This window comes from Nesoenas mayeri, assembly GCF_963082525.1.
Source record: "Nesoenas mayeri genome assembly, chromosome: 26".
NCBI lineage: Eukaryota > Metazoa > Chordata > Aves > Columbiformes > Columbidae > Nesoenas > Nesoenas mayeri.
In genome coordinates this window covers 4,263,025-4,277,521 of record NC_137552.1, presented here as the reverse complement: position 1 = coordinate 4,277,521, position 14,497 = coordinate 4,263,025, and the positions used below count along the sequence as shown (strand labels likewise).

The window sequence follows — 14,497 nt, the reverse complement described above, 5'->3', positions numbered from 1 at the left end:
CACTTGTAAAGCCACAGACAAACAGAAGCAGATCAAAGGTTTGTGCTAAAGATTATTAGGTTTTCAAGTGTTAAATTGATTTGCTGGTCACTTGTTTTGTGGATGGAAGAATTGTAGGACTAAACAAGTCCTTAAAGAAAGTGAAGGGTAAGTATAGGCTAACGTATAGAATAGGATTCTGTGTGTCTCTAAACGTCCAATTTAAACACAAAGTTCCTCTGCTGCTGTGACACTCAAGCAGATTTGATTGTTCCTCATCGGTAAGAGACAGATGCTCAGCACCAGGTCCTGTTGGCAAAGATCAAACAGCTCACAAGTTGTGGATCTTGGTGGACGATGCACCTTGTGAAGTTCGTGATCCCCGCGCAGAGCAGTGGCACGTGTGTGATTGTACCTCACTTGTCATCGTTGGATGTCTGGAAGTCGCGTTATCGGTGCTTTGAGCTGAGATACCAGGCTGGGAACGGTGAACGCAGCTGCGGGTGGATCTTTGAATTATTAACGCAAACAAAATTCTTACGCTGCAAGGAACTGTGTAGTACTGTCAATGCTCGGTGCAAGAAAAAGCCTGGGGAGAGGAGCTCTGACACCCAAAAGTGTTTCTAGCTCAGTTGTGGGATAAAATGAAGAGAAAAAGAAGCCTGACTTTCTTTTCTTTCAACTGCACTGTCTCCTCTATTCTCTGTAACGGCACCTCCAGTCTGATTCAGATGCAGAACCATGATTTGCCCTTATGTGAAGGGGACCAGACGCAGGCTGGGGCCAGGCTGTGAAGACCATCAACACGAGGCAAGGAGCTCGTCTGGCATAAGGAAGGCAGGGATTTAATTGAGGTTTTGCACGGAGCTCAGGGTATGTGGTCACTGGGACCTCGATCAGAGCACGGCTGAGATTTCCGGTGGATCGTAGTGACACCAACAATCCCATCTTGGGCTGTAGGAGGTACCTGGCGGTGCGAGACATCTCCAGACTGTTGGAGAAGGTTTTGTGGTGAGTAGGAGGGAAGATCCTGCACCAAGCAGGGAGGTTCGTCAGGACAGTGCACGGTGTGGCTGGGTTCTAGCAGCACTGTGGGGAAATGCTTTGTGTCTTGATATCCCTAATCATCCTAACCCGCTGTAGAGCAGAGCAAACGCTCAGGAAACCTAGGAAGAAATCAGCAGATAGAGTTTATAAATGTTAAAGTTCATAAGTAATGGTTTTGAGAGTTGGAATTCACTGTTAGCATACTGTGAAAATTAATTAGCGTGGAATGACAGTGCGGCCTTTGAAAGAGAAACTTGGATGCATTTATCTGCAGGAATCCCCCGTAAATGAGTGTCACTGTCTTCAGGACAAAGACTTATGTGTTGAAGCAGCGCTGCTGTGTAATGTCTTGTTCTCCGGTTTGCTCGTTCTGCAGATGGCATCGGTGTCTCGTGTGTGTGGTTGCAAAGCGGGAAGCTGTACTCGAGCAAAATAAGGAGGAGGAGGGTGTACAAGGGGTGAACAGCAGCCTCGGGCGCACCCCAAGTTACAGAAACATGCGACCCCAGCTGCACTTTTGTCTGGGGGATGAGCTGGAGGTGTAAAGTGCTCAGGAATCTCTCCTGTAAATGTGCCTTTGATTCAGCTGTCACGTCGTGTTCTGTCCCACCGTGTTGCTGGTGGCAGCGACGTTTGTCCCGCGTTTCCCTGAGCACGGGTAGAGACATCAGCTACCGGCTCACAAATCCTTGTGCTGAAACCGCTGTACCTGCTCCGGCTTTGTCCTCTGCCAGCTGAGTTTCTAGGAGCTTACCCCTTTATACGTGATTATACCTTTACACGGTTTAAAACGAGCCAAAGCAGCAAAAAGCAGAGTTGCATTCGCCACCCTCATTCCTGCGCTGATGCAGCTTTGGGAGAGTGACTGAGCGGTGGCTTCGCGGTTCTTCCCTCTGAATGGCATCACATCTCGTTCCCCGGCGCTGCCGCTACCAACACTGCGGTGAAACGGCGTGTTCGCCAGTCGCTGTTTTGTCCGCACACCAAACCCCAAGCCTGGACTTGCCGTGGCAGCGCTGGTCTCCGCCGCTTTCCCAAAGAAGGTTTTACCCTCGGCGTGACGTGGGGCTCTCAAACAGCTTACGCTCGGCGGGGCGAAGGGGACGGCGTTCGTCTGTCCTTATCGGTTCACAGGCAGGTCAGGCAGTTTTCAGTTCTCCCCTGGCGTAAGCAGCTTTTACTCCGTGCCGCCTCCCGTTCTCAGCACGTCCCGTCACTGGCACCAGCTTCGCCGTCTGACCTTCAAGCCCCACGTTGATTTATTCCTCGGGAGCTCGAGTTCTGCTCAGGACACAAGCACCGGAGCATATGGGGACCGGTGAGTCGGCAGCAAAGTTGTCGTTTCCTTCTGGCCCAACCCATCAGGATAAAGTGAGGACGGAGCGAAACATAACATGAACGGTGGGCCGCTGGTAATTTTAGAAGGCTGACGGTCTAAGCTCGCTCACCTCAGAGCCCGCAGCATTAGAGTCTTGTCCCTAATCTAATTAGAGCGGCAGTGGGAAAGTGAGCGGTCCTGGGAAACCCTGAGTGGATTAAGAGGTTGAAACCTGGAAAATGCTCCAGCCGCAGCGTGTTTTAGCTGAATCGTCTGGTGCTGGTCCGTTCCAAGTCCTGAACACAGGGAGCTGCTTTGCAGCAAAACAGTTTCATCTGCCGCAATACCAGAGCTGGTTTAATTCCTGTTTGGATTCCTCTGCCTTCACCTGTGGTCACTCTTTGATGATAAAGTTATTTCTGTGGATTATTTCCTTACTGTCAACTCTGATGTATTTCCTTGTGGTCAAGTCCTGTTTTAATTTGAGCCAGAGGATATGAGCGTGAACGTGGATTATTTCAAGCGAACCTATAGGTTCCCTTTGCTTTATTTCATCCTGTGCAGATTGCGGAAAAGAGATCCAGGATTTGTGACTCACCTGTTACTCCTGTTGTAAAACTACTCAGTCATTGCTTAGTGGGACAGGAAACACTAAGAAATGCTGGGGAGCCGAGCCCGAGTGTCCAAGCTGAACACCCAGGGAGCTCTGGGCAAAGCGCGGGTGTAACAGGGAGGTTTCGCTGCCTTGACGTCCCTTTTGCTGCGTGGGCAGGCGGGGAAGGGAGGAGCAGGAAATAGGAAAGAATTTGGCCAAGACCTAATAGCCCTGGTAGAGGGATGGGGTGGTTATTAATAGCTTGGGATTTCCACGGAGAAAGCGATTTTAATGAAAACATGGAAAGCTTGTGTACTTATTGACCAAGCCGTCGTTCCCATGGAGTGGGATTTGTTGATTGTTTTGCTCCCGTGATGGGAATCTAGGGCAAAAGGGAGAATTTCCCCCAGCTTCTCTCATTTCCCCAGGCTTTCCTTGTATTGTTGTACGTCGACATTGTGCTAAATAAATCCTCAGTGCTCGCATACATGCACAAATAAATGACACTTAATTCGAGGGGAAGACTTGTCTATAAGCAGGTGAAAGCGAGCGTGGAGCTGCTGCTGAAATCCAGAGGTGGGTTCCCAATACATTGTTATAGTAATGTGTGTATTAGCTCTTTTCCACACCTTTTCCACACCACTTAACTCCCAGCATGTCACTAAATTTTGTCTCGAGATGAGTATGGAACAGATGAGAAGTATTTTGAACCAGGCTCCTTGGATCCATGAGTGTCTTTGGAAATACAAGAGGGCATGTAGCTGTTTGTTCTGCTATATCCTGACTTCACCAAGTGTTTGTTAAGCTACGTGACACCTGCAAGTGTCTGTGTTTTCATGAATAATCTGCATTTATCCTCTGTCAGGAACATCCTTTTCGCATCTTCACCAACACTGATGTTTCTAAAGTGCTTTTTATATACCTGCTAGTGAAGAAAACATGGTCATGCGAATCTTTAACACTTCTGACCACATCTGCCTTCACCTTCTGGTGGTCTTCAAGTCTAAAATACTAAAACGCTTGTGCAAGTGTTTTCTTGTAGTCAAGCATTTGTATTCTCTTTGCAAAAACATTCCGCCCTATGGTTTTGTAGTTGCTATCAAAGAGAATGAGACCTCGGTATCTACTGCCCGCTTGATCTTCTCTGTTTTGTGGCATATGATTGTTTGAATGACTTATAAACCATAAAATAACCATTTTGGTGCAGATTTGGGAGCTTTAAATGGGCCTCGTGCTCCCTGCGCTCACACATGGGGGTCTGTGCACCCAAGAGAGACAAGTGGATGTCCTAACCCAGGATGGCATCGCAAAGTATTACTGGTTAATTCCTTTAGCCCAGTAAATAGGACAGAACAGCGAGGTGTTGGCCCGAACGCTCGGGTGTGCCCTGGCAGCGGAACGACGGACAGCAGCGGAATGACGGACGGCAGCGGAACGACAGACAGCAGCAGAACGACGGACGGCAGCGGAGTGACCGCATCGGCTTGATCCGAAATGCCTCTTTCCAAGCCCTGCACTGACCCAACCGAACGGATCGTCTGGCTGTGCGATGCTGTGGAGCAAAATATTCCTCCTCTCTCCGTGTTAACAGCGCCTCCAGTTCAGTAGAACACCAAAATCAGGCTGTGGCGTCACTTTGGTCTGTTTGCTGTTCGTTATTTCACTGCCGGCTCTCGGGGAGCCCTCGCTAAAGGGGGTGGTTTAGTTGGGCTGAGGCGCTTGCAAACCAGGAGCCAAAACAGCCCGCCGTGGCTGTTTGTCCTGCCGTTGGACATCAGTCTGTTAACCAAACCATATGTGACACCCGTAACCTCCTGTTTTGATCAATAATCGTTCAGTTTACCGCCAGTCAACACTACAAGGTGCAAGGTGAATGTTTCCCAGTGGCTCGGTATCTGTTTTGCTCTCATTCAGTAACTGCTTGGTCTGCGCTTCTTTTCACAGCTCAGCTTTCAACCGAATTACAAAGAAGTTCTGCTGCATCCAGTCCTTTTTCCCCCTTTGTTTTCCACATTCTCGTTGTTTTTAATGTCAGTGACCAATACCGTGTCTCTTCTTTCCGTTGCAGAATTTTCTCTTTCCTGGATGTGGTGACCCTGTGTCGTTGTGCCCAAGTTTCCAGGGTAAGAACCTTCGTCCTCGCTGCTGGAATTTGTCACTGGGTTGGCTTTGGGTGACATTCCCTCACTCCAGCCTTCCCTGGAACACCAAACCACGAGGGTTTGTACCAGCGAGCTTTGTGCCACTCCGCTATTGTTATTTAGTGTCCCATATTAACGCTGCAACACCAGAAACTTCCGATGGCAGCAGCGAAGGGGAACTCAAAGCTCGAATGCCATTTTACCCTTGTTTTCTTTTGGTTGTTTTCATCTTAACACCACATTTACGTTTTCTCCCCCAATAAAGGCGTGGAATGTTCTGGCCCTGGATGGCAGTAACTGGCAGCGAATTGACCTGTTTGATTTCCAGAGGGATATTGAGGTATAATTAAGTGACATACAAACCCATTTTTCCTGTTAAAATGTAATTACAGCCTAGAATGGATTAACACTCCCAGCGTTACCCTTTTTGCCTTCCCTGGAGATAGAAATCATTCATTTCAGTTCTTCTCGGGGAGTCTTTATAAAAGGCTCGGCAATCCATTCAGCTTTTAAAAATTGACAGATTTATATATCTATATCACGGTTTAAAGGTAGTAATAGAAGGAAAGTGGTTTTATGTGTGTTCTGGAGACAGAAATGAGTAAAGTGGTATGTTCTCGTGGAAAACCACTCCCTTTGTAGAGCAGAATTTGAGCTGCTTTTCCTTTCACTCAAATAAAGATCAACATAGCGCACACTTAGACTATTAATTGCATCAATCAGGATAAGAGACAAAAAAACCCCAACCCCTCCAGTTTAAGTTAAACTTTTGAATGCTGCGCCGTCACTTTGGGGCTGTTTAACGTGGCTGTTTCTGCAGGGCCGCGTCGTGGAGAACATTTCCAAGCGCTGCGGGGGTTTCCTGCGGAAGCTGAGCCTGCGCGGCTGCCTGGGAGTGGGAGACAACGCCTTGAGGTAGCGCAGCGGCTCCTTCCTGCTCTAAACCTGGCTTAAAGAACCATCCCGTTCCTCCAGCGACACTGGAACTGCGATCTGTAGCCTGTCGGTCTAACTTAAACCGCTGAGAACAGTAACATAGGAGCCTTTTTAATTTACTAGTACCTATTTTTCTCAATTCTTATTAAAATAATGCCAGCTGCTACTCCAGGCTAAGCAGTAATGGGTGCTGAACTGCAAACTTTTGCCCTCAGGCTGCGAAATCCCAAGGCAACACACGTTATTTATTTTCTTTATTTACTTCTTTATTTTGAGATTATTTAGTAACGTACCTGCTGCGTTCTGCTTCAAACAAATGCTATAAAACACCTGTAAAATACAGCGTTTTCCCTTTTCTTTAACGCAGGACGTTTGCACAGAACTGCAGGAATATCGAAGTGTTGAACCTAAATGGCTGTACCAAGATCACAGACGCGTGAGTCCCGTTCTCATCTGCTTGCCCTGTCGTCCCCTTCACTGCACGCACCGCGTTCTATTTGCCGTCTCCTTTGGAAGGGACGGCCGGGCTTGTGCGTGCGGTGGATAATCCGATGCAAAATGTTTATAACCTTTAACGTTTCGTGTCTCTTCTCTCGCAGGACGTGTACCAGCCTCAGTAAGTTCTGCTCGAAACTCCGGCACCTCGATCTGGCTTCCTGCACCTCCATAACCAACCTGTCGCTGAAGGCGCTGAGGTAGGAGTCAAAACCCAGTGAGGTTCGATTCCCCGCAGCATGAGCCGCCCTTGACCTTGTTTCTATCAGTCCTGATGCTTATTAGCAGTAGAAGAAGAATTATATTCTATTAAAGCCTTGGAGGAGGGATTTTGGGAAGAGAAAATTCTTAGTCCATCTTTTTAAACCGCTCATTTACTAACAGTCAGTTTTGTTGTAAAAGTACCATCGCACGCTTAGCGATTGTTCCGTAGCTGGAAGGTGAACACCAGCATGTGACCGTTTGTCTTTTTAAACTGCTTAGGAGACATAGAACTGCTTAAATCCGCTAAATGGAATTGCCAAGTAATCTAGAAAAGGAAGGGACAGACAGACATTGGTGGGAAGATGTTGGGACAGAGAAAAGGAGGCAAAAAATTCACTGAAGGTAACAATAGAGGTTGAGCTATTTAAAAAAAACCCAAACTACAAGTAATATGCCGGTGGAATAAAAGAACACAGAGGGAAGCTGTATCATGGGAAAAATACTGGAGGGTGAATCTGCACACCAGAAGAAAACACAGATTTGAAAGAGCAAATTGATGATTAAATTATTTTAGTAGCTGCATTCAAATACTTTGAGCCGGTTTTTTCCCTTCCCTCGAGGGTCTTCATCCTTGTCTCTGATTCCACACGGTCGGATTAGTGCTGCAGCTACCTTCAATACACGATAGCATGTGGGATGTATACTATCTCTCAATTATAAATTACGCTTGAGTGTTACTCCATTTGCAAATGCAAAGTTACACCGGGAGAGTTAGAAGCAGCGTGGCAGGAATCAACCCTATTTTGGGTTTTGTTGAGGTCGGTTTGGTTGTATTCAGATCTCGAGAGCCCGTGGTGTCCATCCATGGCTGGGAGGTGTCCAAAATGGGATACATTTATTGTCTTTTACCCCACTAATACCCGATTTTAGAGCTCCTGATGCTGCCTCTGGAGAGCTCTTCATTTCTGGAGAGGATGTTTGACGAGTGTTCCCCAGGGGGGTGCGGGTTGAACATCTGCGCTCGCGTGGGTCCCACAAACGGGCATTTCCCAGATCGTGCCTTGAAGCAGCAGCATTTCTTGCCAAAACAAACACGTGCTTTTCCTTTCCATCCGAAGCGAGGGGTGTCCACTGCTGGAACAGCTGAACATCTCCTGGTGCGACCAAGTGACCAAGGACGGCGTCCAGGCCCTGGTGCGGGGCTGCGGGGGACTGCGGGCGCTGTTCCTGAAGGGCTGCACGCAGGTACGGCTCGTGGAGATCGCAGCAGCTGCCGCCTTCCTGCTGCCACCGAAACCGCGGCGCTCAAGCAGTGTAGATTTTTCTCTTTCCAGAAACATTACGTTACTGAAATTACTCTGCCCGTTGGAGATTAACCGCTCTGATTGAAATTCTTTAATAGCTTTGAGCTCAGTACGAATAGCGGCACAGCGAACGAATTGCGTATCTAGCTGTAGAATCATTCTTCTTTTCCCCCCGTGGAGAACACGTTGAGCAAACTTCTTTAAAGAGGAGATAACTTTACTATTCATGGGCGGCCCCATCCAGTTCTGAAGGCTCAGAGGAGTTTAGGAAGCGTGGCAGCGCTTTCATTTGCTCTGGCTATAGAATTTCTGTGTCGCTTGGTCAAAGGGAATCGGTGGATGTGAAAAGCCACCTCTGCAGTCAGTCAGGAACACGGTGCTGCTCCCTCACGTCTATCATGCGGGTCCTGAGCTATGCCGGAGGATTTGAAGCGGCTGCAGAGGTCGTGCTAACACTGGCGTGCACGGGCAAGCGCAGCCCTAAGCGCCATAGTCAGTAGGTTTCTTCTAAATTTATATACAGTTGGATTTTTGGTGTGTGAGATGAGCATACACGGCTGTAAAAACAACTCGGTCAAAGCTATAATCTCAACCTATTTTGAGAATTCAGGTCACGCAAACAGCTTGAGTTTCTAGGAATTTATGGAGTTGTGAGTAATATTGATGGCAATACATCCCTGTCATCAATGACTTGCCATCTGTTCTTATAGATTTATGAATAACAGGCTTTTTCAGCATCAGAAAGCAACCTGGATATGCTTACGCTCCTCACATTGAAATAAGACTCTTTTTTTTGAGTTCTAGTATCACAGTATAAAGATGGTTTTACTTACAGGTCCTCACTAGTGAAGCATTTCCTTAATTCCTCTAAATAGCTTCTGATTTCACTACCCGCTCTGTGAATTGCGCGTGTTTGATCAGATCAGCTTTGCTCTAACTCAGTGTTGTGGGTCTTTGAACTCTGTTCCTGATAGTCAAGAAGCGGCACGTAGTTATTGCTGTGAATGTTGAATCTGCGGTGCATTGCCCTCCCCCACCATAGGTATCCACACCACACGTGCTTTATTGTTCTCAGAGCTTTATTTTGGAGATTCCTTAAAGTATTAACAGGTCACTTCGGTCTCTAAACTTTTCTTTCCAGCTTGAGGACGAAGCTCTGAAATACATCGGTGCACATTGTCCCGAACTGGTGACTTTAAACCTCCAAACATGCTTAGTAAGTAAAACTCCCTCTGATTTCCCAGCTCAGCCGTCGCGGTGCGTTTAGAACCAGCTCTAAGCAGAGCCGTGCGCTCCGTCCCACAAGCATCATCCATGCGGGCCGGCCCGGCCTCGGTTTACGAGGCTTTTAAAAAGAGTTGATGAAAAGCAGCTTTTTGGGAGCGTTGAATAAGCCCCCGTGGCAGCGTCGCAGTGGTCGCTGTGTCGGGATTGTTCGTCTCCCTGCCCACGGGGCTTCCAAACCCCTTTGCAGGACTAGCTGGAAAAATGCTTTCCATGTTTGTGTGGCGATGGAGCCGGGCGGTTCCTCTGGACTTTTTTACAACATTGAGCCAAATGCAGTTTCCCTGCACAGAAAGACTTTAAAGCAGTTATTCTGCAGTGCCAAAAATGTATATTTATGCCAAAAAATCAACTGGAATGGGCTCTTTGTACGTACCGTTGTGCAGTGAGGAACCGGACAGGCTCGTCCTTTGCTGTGGAATGGGGTGAGGACTTGGGGGACCTTTCCCACCCCAAGGAGCAGCTTTACCAGTTACTACACTGGCAGGAAACCGGTGTCCATCCCATAACAACTTCCAGACCTGCATCTGGGGTCTGGGGGAGAAGCAAACAGGCAGAAAGGAAAAGAAAACCGTTAATTATTAATAATAAAGTCCTTGATTGCCTTAACTGAAAATCCCACGTTCTGCTGAGTTTCTGTTTCATCTCACTTGCTGTTTGCTATTTTAAAAGCAACAGTCCAGTCCCTAAGTTGGTGCTTTTCAGTGGCACTTGAGTCTGGCCTCTGAAAATCCAGAGTGGAAGAATTAAGCAAGGCTTAACCTGGTCCCCCAGCAAGCGCAGCCTTTGCCACCTTTTGTCCCTTTTTCCCCTCACCCTGCATTGCTCTTAACCCCGTGTGGTTCCTCGGCACAGCCACGCTGAGTTTTGCCTGTGTAGGGAAACATCTGGAGCAGATGTGCGCACTGTTGCCCTCCCAGATGTGCGAGCAGAGCGGTGGGTCGACGGAGCTGCCGTGAATTTAGCGTGATGCCAGCTGTTAGCCCGGCTCTCACCCTGCGGGTTTGGGGCCTAAAACACACCGAATTCTATTTTTAAAAAGCCTTTTTGTGAGAACAACCTGCTGTGCTGATTTTTGGGTAACTTTTAGCTGCGTTCTGGTCTTGAGTTTAAGCCAAGAAGGTGTTTCCAAGCCAGGCTTGCACAGGAAGGCAGAACCGAGCCTGCGTGCGGAATCACTTTCCCAATGTTGACACGTCACTTCAACGTGGCTTTTCCTCTTCCAGCCGCTCCGCTGAAACATTTGACCGCGTTTTTGGGTTGAAAGAAGCGCAACTTGGCCTCTGGGTGCCCGGTTGGGAGTCTGAGAAGGAAAATATGCAGTGCCTTGCACCTCCGCCTCCGTCGTTATGGCTTGTGATGTTGTTATTGTTTTTCTTGTAGCAAATAACAGATGATGGTCTCATTACAATATGCAGAGGATGCCACAAGTTGCAATCCTTGTGTGCTTCAGGCTGCTCTAACATTACAGATGCCATCCTGAACGCGCTGGGCCAGAACTGCCCCCGCCTCAGGTGAGTCCTCCCCACAGAGCATCCTGCTCGTGTAGTCTTGTAATATTTGAGCCATTTTAGCTTCTGAAGCTCCTTCTGAGCTTTTTGCCGGGTTTTTGCTGTGGGATGGTGCCATTTGTACCCAAATTTCTGGTTTCTGACGACAAAACCGGCCGTCAAAGAGCTCTGTGTCGTGATGGCAGGAGAGTCACTCTCTTTTGACCCCATTGTGCTTCTGTTGTTCCATGAACAACAGCCGAGGTTCGGTCGCTTTTGTATTGAGAACTGACAACATGTTTAACCAACATTGTTTCCTCGTGGCATGTGATATTAACAGGGTTTTCATGATGATTTTGTAGCAGATGCCATTTACTCTGCCTGAAAGAGTGGCTTTCCAGCCACATCTCTGCACATGCTTACTTGTTCTTATTATTATTAAGACTTCTTTATTAGGACAGGTTTCTTCAGGAAGACTGTCATTCAGAAAATGGAAGAAGAGACAGTTTTATTATCCGACCCTTGCAACAGCCTGTGCTAAATGGCATAAAATACAGGGGGAAAAGAAAACACAGCTGTTTTCTGTGATAAGAAACAGAGTTACTGGTACAAAGGGCAGCACACAAGTGTGTGGAAACCAGTTGTGAAAGAGGAAGGTAAAACCTGCCTTTAGTTCCGAATGGTTTCCGTGTTTATGTTCAGCTGCAGCTGTACGGTATTAAACTCTGTAGGGTGAAATGCATAACGCACGCTTGGAAATTGACGCTTTTGTCATGGTTATTATCAATTCTTTCTGTGCAGAATATTAGAAGTCGCGAGGTGTTCCCAGCTGACAGATGTGGGTTTCACCACTCTAGCCAGGGTAAGTGTTGGTATCCCCTTGTTCATCCGGTGTCTTTGCTTTCTTTTTGTGACAGACACAAGCAGCAGCTTTCTCAGGTGTGGGTTTCTGGTGTGTTTTCCATGTTGGAGTGGAAGCTGACTTACAAAAATTACCTTCTGTGTAATCTCTGCCATTGTCCTGACCCGCACATCGAGGAGGATGTGAATCCAAACTATATTAGTCTGTGTTCTATACAACAGACCCTAAATTCAACCTCCTTTGCTCTCTATCAATAAAAAACTCCACCTTTAAACGAGCGGAATTGCCAGATTCCCTTTATCTGGTGGTGTCTGTAAAGCAGCAGCAAACTCGCTTTCACTCCTGCTGCTTCGTGGAGGCAAACCCTTCATTTTTGTTTTAATTTAGCCATTTATTGTAGCTCTGTTTATATTTGCTGCCTGAACTTTGCACTCAGTTTGTGCCTTTGGTCTTTTGTTTGCTAATAGAACTGCCACGAGCTTGAAAAGATGGACCTGGAGGAGTGTGTCCAGGTAGGAGCTGCCGCCTCCAGCTGGGGTTTTGGTTTGGTACAGTCACAAAAGCTGGTAAAAAGTCCAATTTAGAAACCAGAACTTGCTTTAGACTCCTGAGCAAGAAGATACGATATATTTGGATGAGAAAAAATACTAGTTTTGTAGTTCGATTTGGTTGTATTTCATAGTAAATAAGAAAGCTTGAATAGTAATAAGTGTGTCCTGGAGGTGAGTTGGGATCAAGATAAAGTCTCCTATGTGGCTCACACTGTTCTATGTGCTATATAACCCTGGCAATATAGCAATATATAGTTGAGTTTACTCAAGATGCCATGAAAAATCTCCAAGAATAGACTTGAAATGGATTCAGATGAAGAGAGAGGAGGGAAGAGGGTTTTGCTCCATGCCCTGGGAACAGCCTGACCCAGGATTCTGCCCTTCCCGCTGTTTCCAGGGCAGAAATTCAGGAGGCGACCAGAGGAAATTACAATAGTCTAGACGGGAAGTGATTTAAAGTCAACCCGAAAGAAAAGGAACAAATTGGGCCGTGTCCTTGGCCTGACTGTGAACAAAGGCAGCCCAGGTTCCCTGCGGAACGCTTCACATTGCAGAGCCATTGTGTTGAGGCTCTTTCTTCCTGAGGGATAAAGAGGGAACCGTTCGGCAATGCAGTGAGTTCGGAGGGGGATTTGGACACCTCTGGTCCTGTGAGACAAACGTTTAGGAGTCATTGTGGTTTGAACAAGTCTGCTTGGTCGCTTTTCTTAATTGTGAGTTGATTTAGTGAGAGCCACTTAAGGAAGTTCAAAAAAACACATAAATACCTGTATCTTAACAGTCCTTTAAGGGCATGAGCTGATTTCTATAAGGGACTGGAAGAACCTGCACATCTGGTCATGCAGGAGATGAGTTCCTGCAAAAAACTGCAGGTTTTCTTTCATGGAGAGGGGGCGAAAAGCCCTTGTGCAAAGCACCCAGCATAGAAAGGCTTTTTCTCTTTCCTTTTTCCTGCAGATAACAGACAGCACACTAATCCAGCTTTCCATACACTGTCCGCGGCTGCAGGTTCTGGTGAGTATTGGGAGTGAGACTTCCAGCATCTCTTCTCCAAACAAAGGGATTTTAAGCGCTGCCTGCGGGGATTTGTCTCTTTGACTTCATAGACACCTTGTGAAGGCTCGGAAGAGTTCAGCTAGAAACCTGGCCCCGAAGAACCTCTTGTCCCTCCCCTACCGCTCGCTTTAATCATACCCCAGGCTGCCTGAAAAGGAGTTTTAGGACATGGAATTCTCCCGGTAGCAGCACCTGCGCGTCCTGAGCAGAATTGGTGTAGAAACAGGCTGGGTGGATGAGGCAGCTCGCTGGCTCTGCAAAGCCAAGTTGATATCTCTGGGCATTCAGAGTCACTCTCCCCATATCCCTGTGTGCGCAGCTCCCTTGTTGTCACACGAAAATCCATCCCTGGGAGGTGCTGGGGATGCGACAGGCTGGTGCTGTCTCCTCGTTTGAGCTTTGCTTCCTCCTCAAGAACTTTTAAGGTACATCCCACCTCCAAAAAACCACACTGAGTAGGTGATATTACATTTCTGCTGGTTCTTAGACAGGGTCCTTCAGATTTTACAAAAGTGTAAGTTCTTGCCCTAAAAAATAAAGTGTGGCAAAGCAGCCCAAACCTATGGAACGTGGAGCGTCCTCTCCCCTGTCCCTGTGTCCCCTGGCAGCGTGTTGGCCACGGTTTGCCCATGGCGGGGGCTGCTAACTCGCTGTGTTTGGCCGCAGAGTTTGTCCCACTGCGAGCTGATCACGGACGACGGGATCCGGCACTTGGGCAACGGCGCCTGCGCCCACGACCGCTTGGAAGTGATCGAGCTGGACAACTGCCCCCTGATCACCGACGCCTCCCTGGAGCACCTGAAGAGCTGCCACAGCCTGGAGAGGATAGAACTGTACGACTGCCAGCAAATCACGCGCGCGGGGATCAAGAGACTCAGGGTAAAGAAAAAAGAGTTAGAAATTCAAATGCCACCGAGGCTGCGACTTGGACAGTCGAACCGGTGGGGAACGGGGAGGGCTGAGGTTTCACATTCTTCATCCTTGGGCCATCATCTGGGAAATTAAGGGCTGTCCTGCACTTGGATGGAGGAAAGAACATAATTTGTTCTTACTCCTTGTTACTATTTTCTGGTGACAGAAAGAACTTGCACATCCACATTCTGGGTTGAAATCGCGCTGACGAGCATAGAGTCCGACTAGTTTTTATGCGTTTGTAGTCTGAAGACCAGCCAGGCCTATTCCCCCCTCTCTGCCGCGACCCCTCCTCACTTTAACCCTATTTTTTTGTCTTTTCC

At 47.7% G+C, this 14,497-nt stretch overlaps 1 protein-coding gene across 1 annotated transcript in view; it reads left to right on the top strand.

Annotated features, from left to right (window-relative positions):
* FBXL20 (F-box and leucine rich repeat protein 20) overlaps positions 1 to 14,497 on the top strand; it is a 29,993-nt gene that overhangs the window by 12,147 nt on the left and 3,349 nt on the right. Inside the window, exons 3-14 of the mRNA XM_080359896.1 lie at positions 5,008 to 5,062; positions 5,346 to 5,420; positions 5,901 to 5,995; positions 6,384 to 6,452; positions 6,616 to 6,711; positions 7,834 to 7,960; positions 9,161 to 9,235; positions 10,687 to 10,817; positions 11,595 to 11,655; positions 12,123 to 12,167; positions 13,164 to 13,220; positions 13,929 to 14,141. Of these exons, the coding sequence (XP_080216022.1) occupies positions 5,008 to 5,062; positions 5,346 to 5,420; positions 5,901 to 5,995; positions 6,384 to 6,452; positions 6,616 to 6,711; positions 7,834 to 7,960; positions 9,161 to 9,235; positions 10,687 to 10,817; positions 11,595 to 11,655; positions 12,123 to 12,167; positions 13,164 to 13,220; positions 13,929 to 14,141 (1,099 nt within the window). The remainder of the gene's footprint in view (positions 1 to 5,007; positions 5,063 to 5,345; positions 5,421 to 5,900; positions 5,996 to 6,383; positions 6,453 to 6,615; positions 6,712 to 7,833; positions 7,961 to 9,160; positions 9,236 to 10,686; positions 10,818 to 11,594; positions 11,656 to 12,122; positions 12,168 to 13,163; positions 13,221 to 13,928; positions 14,142 to 14,497) is intronic.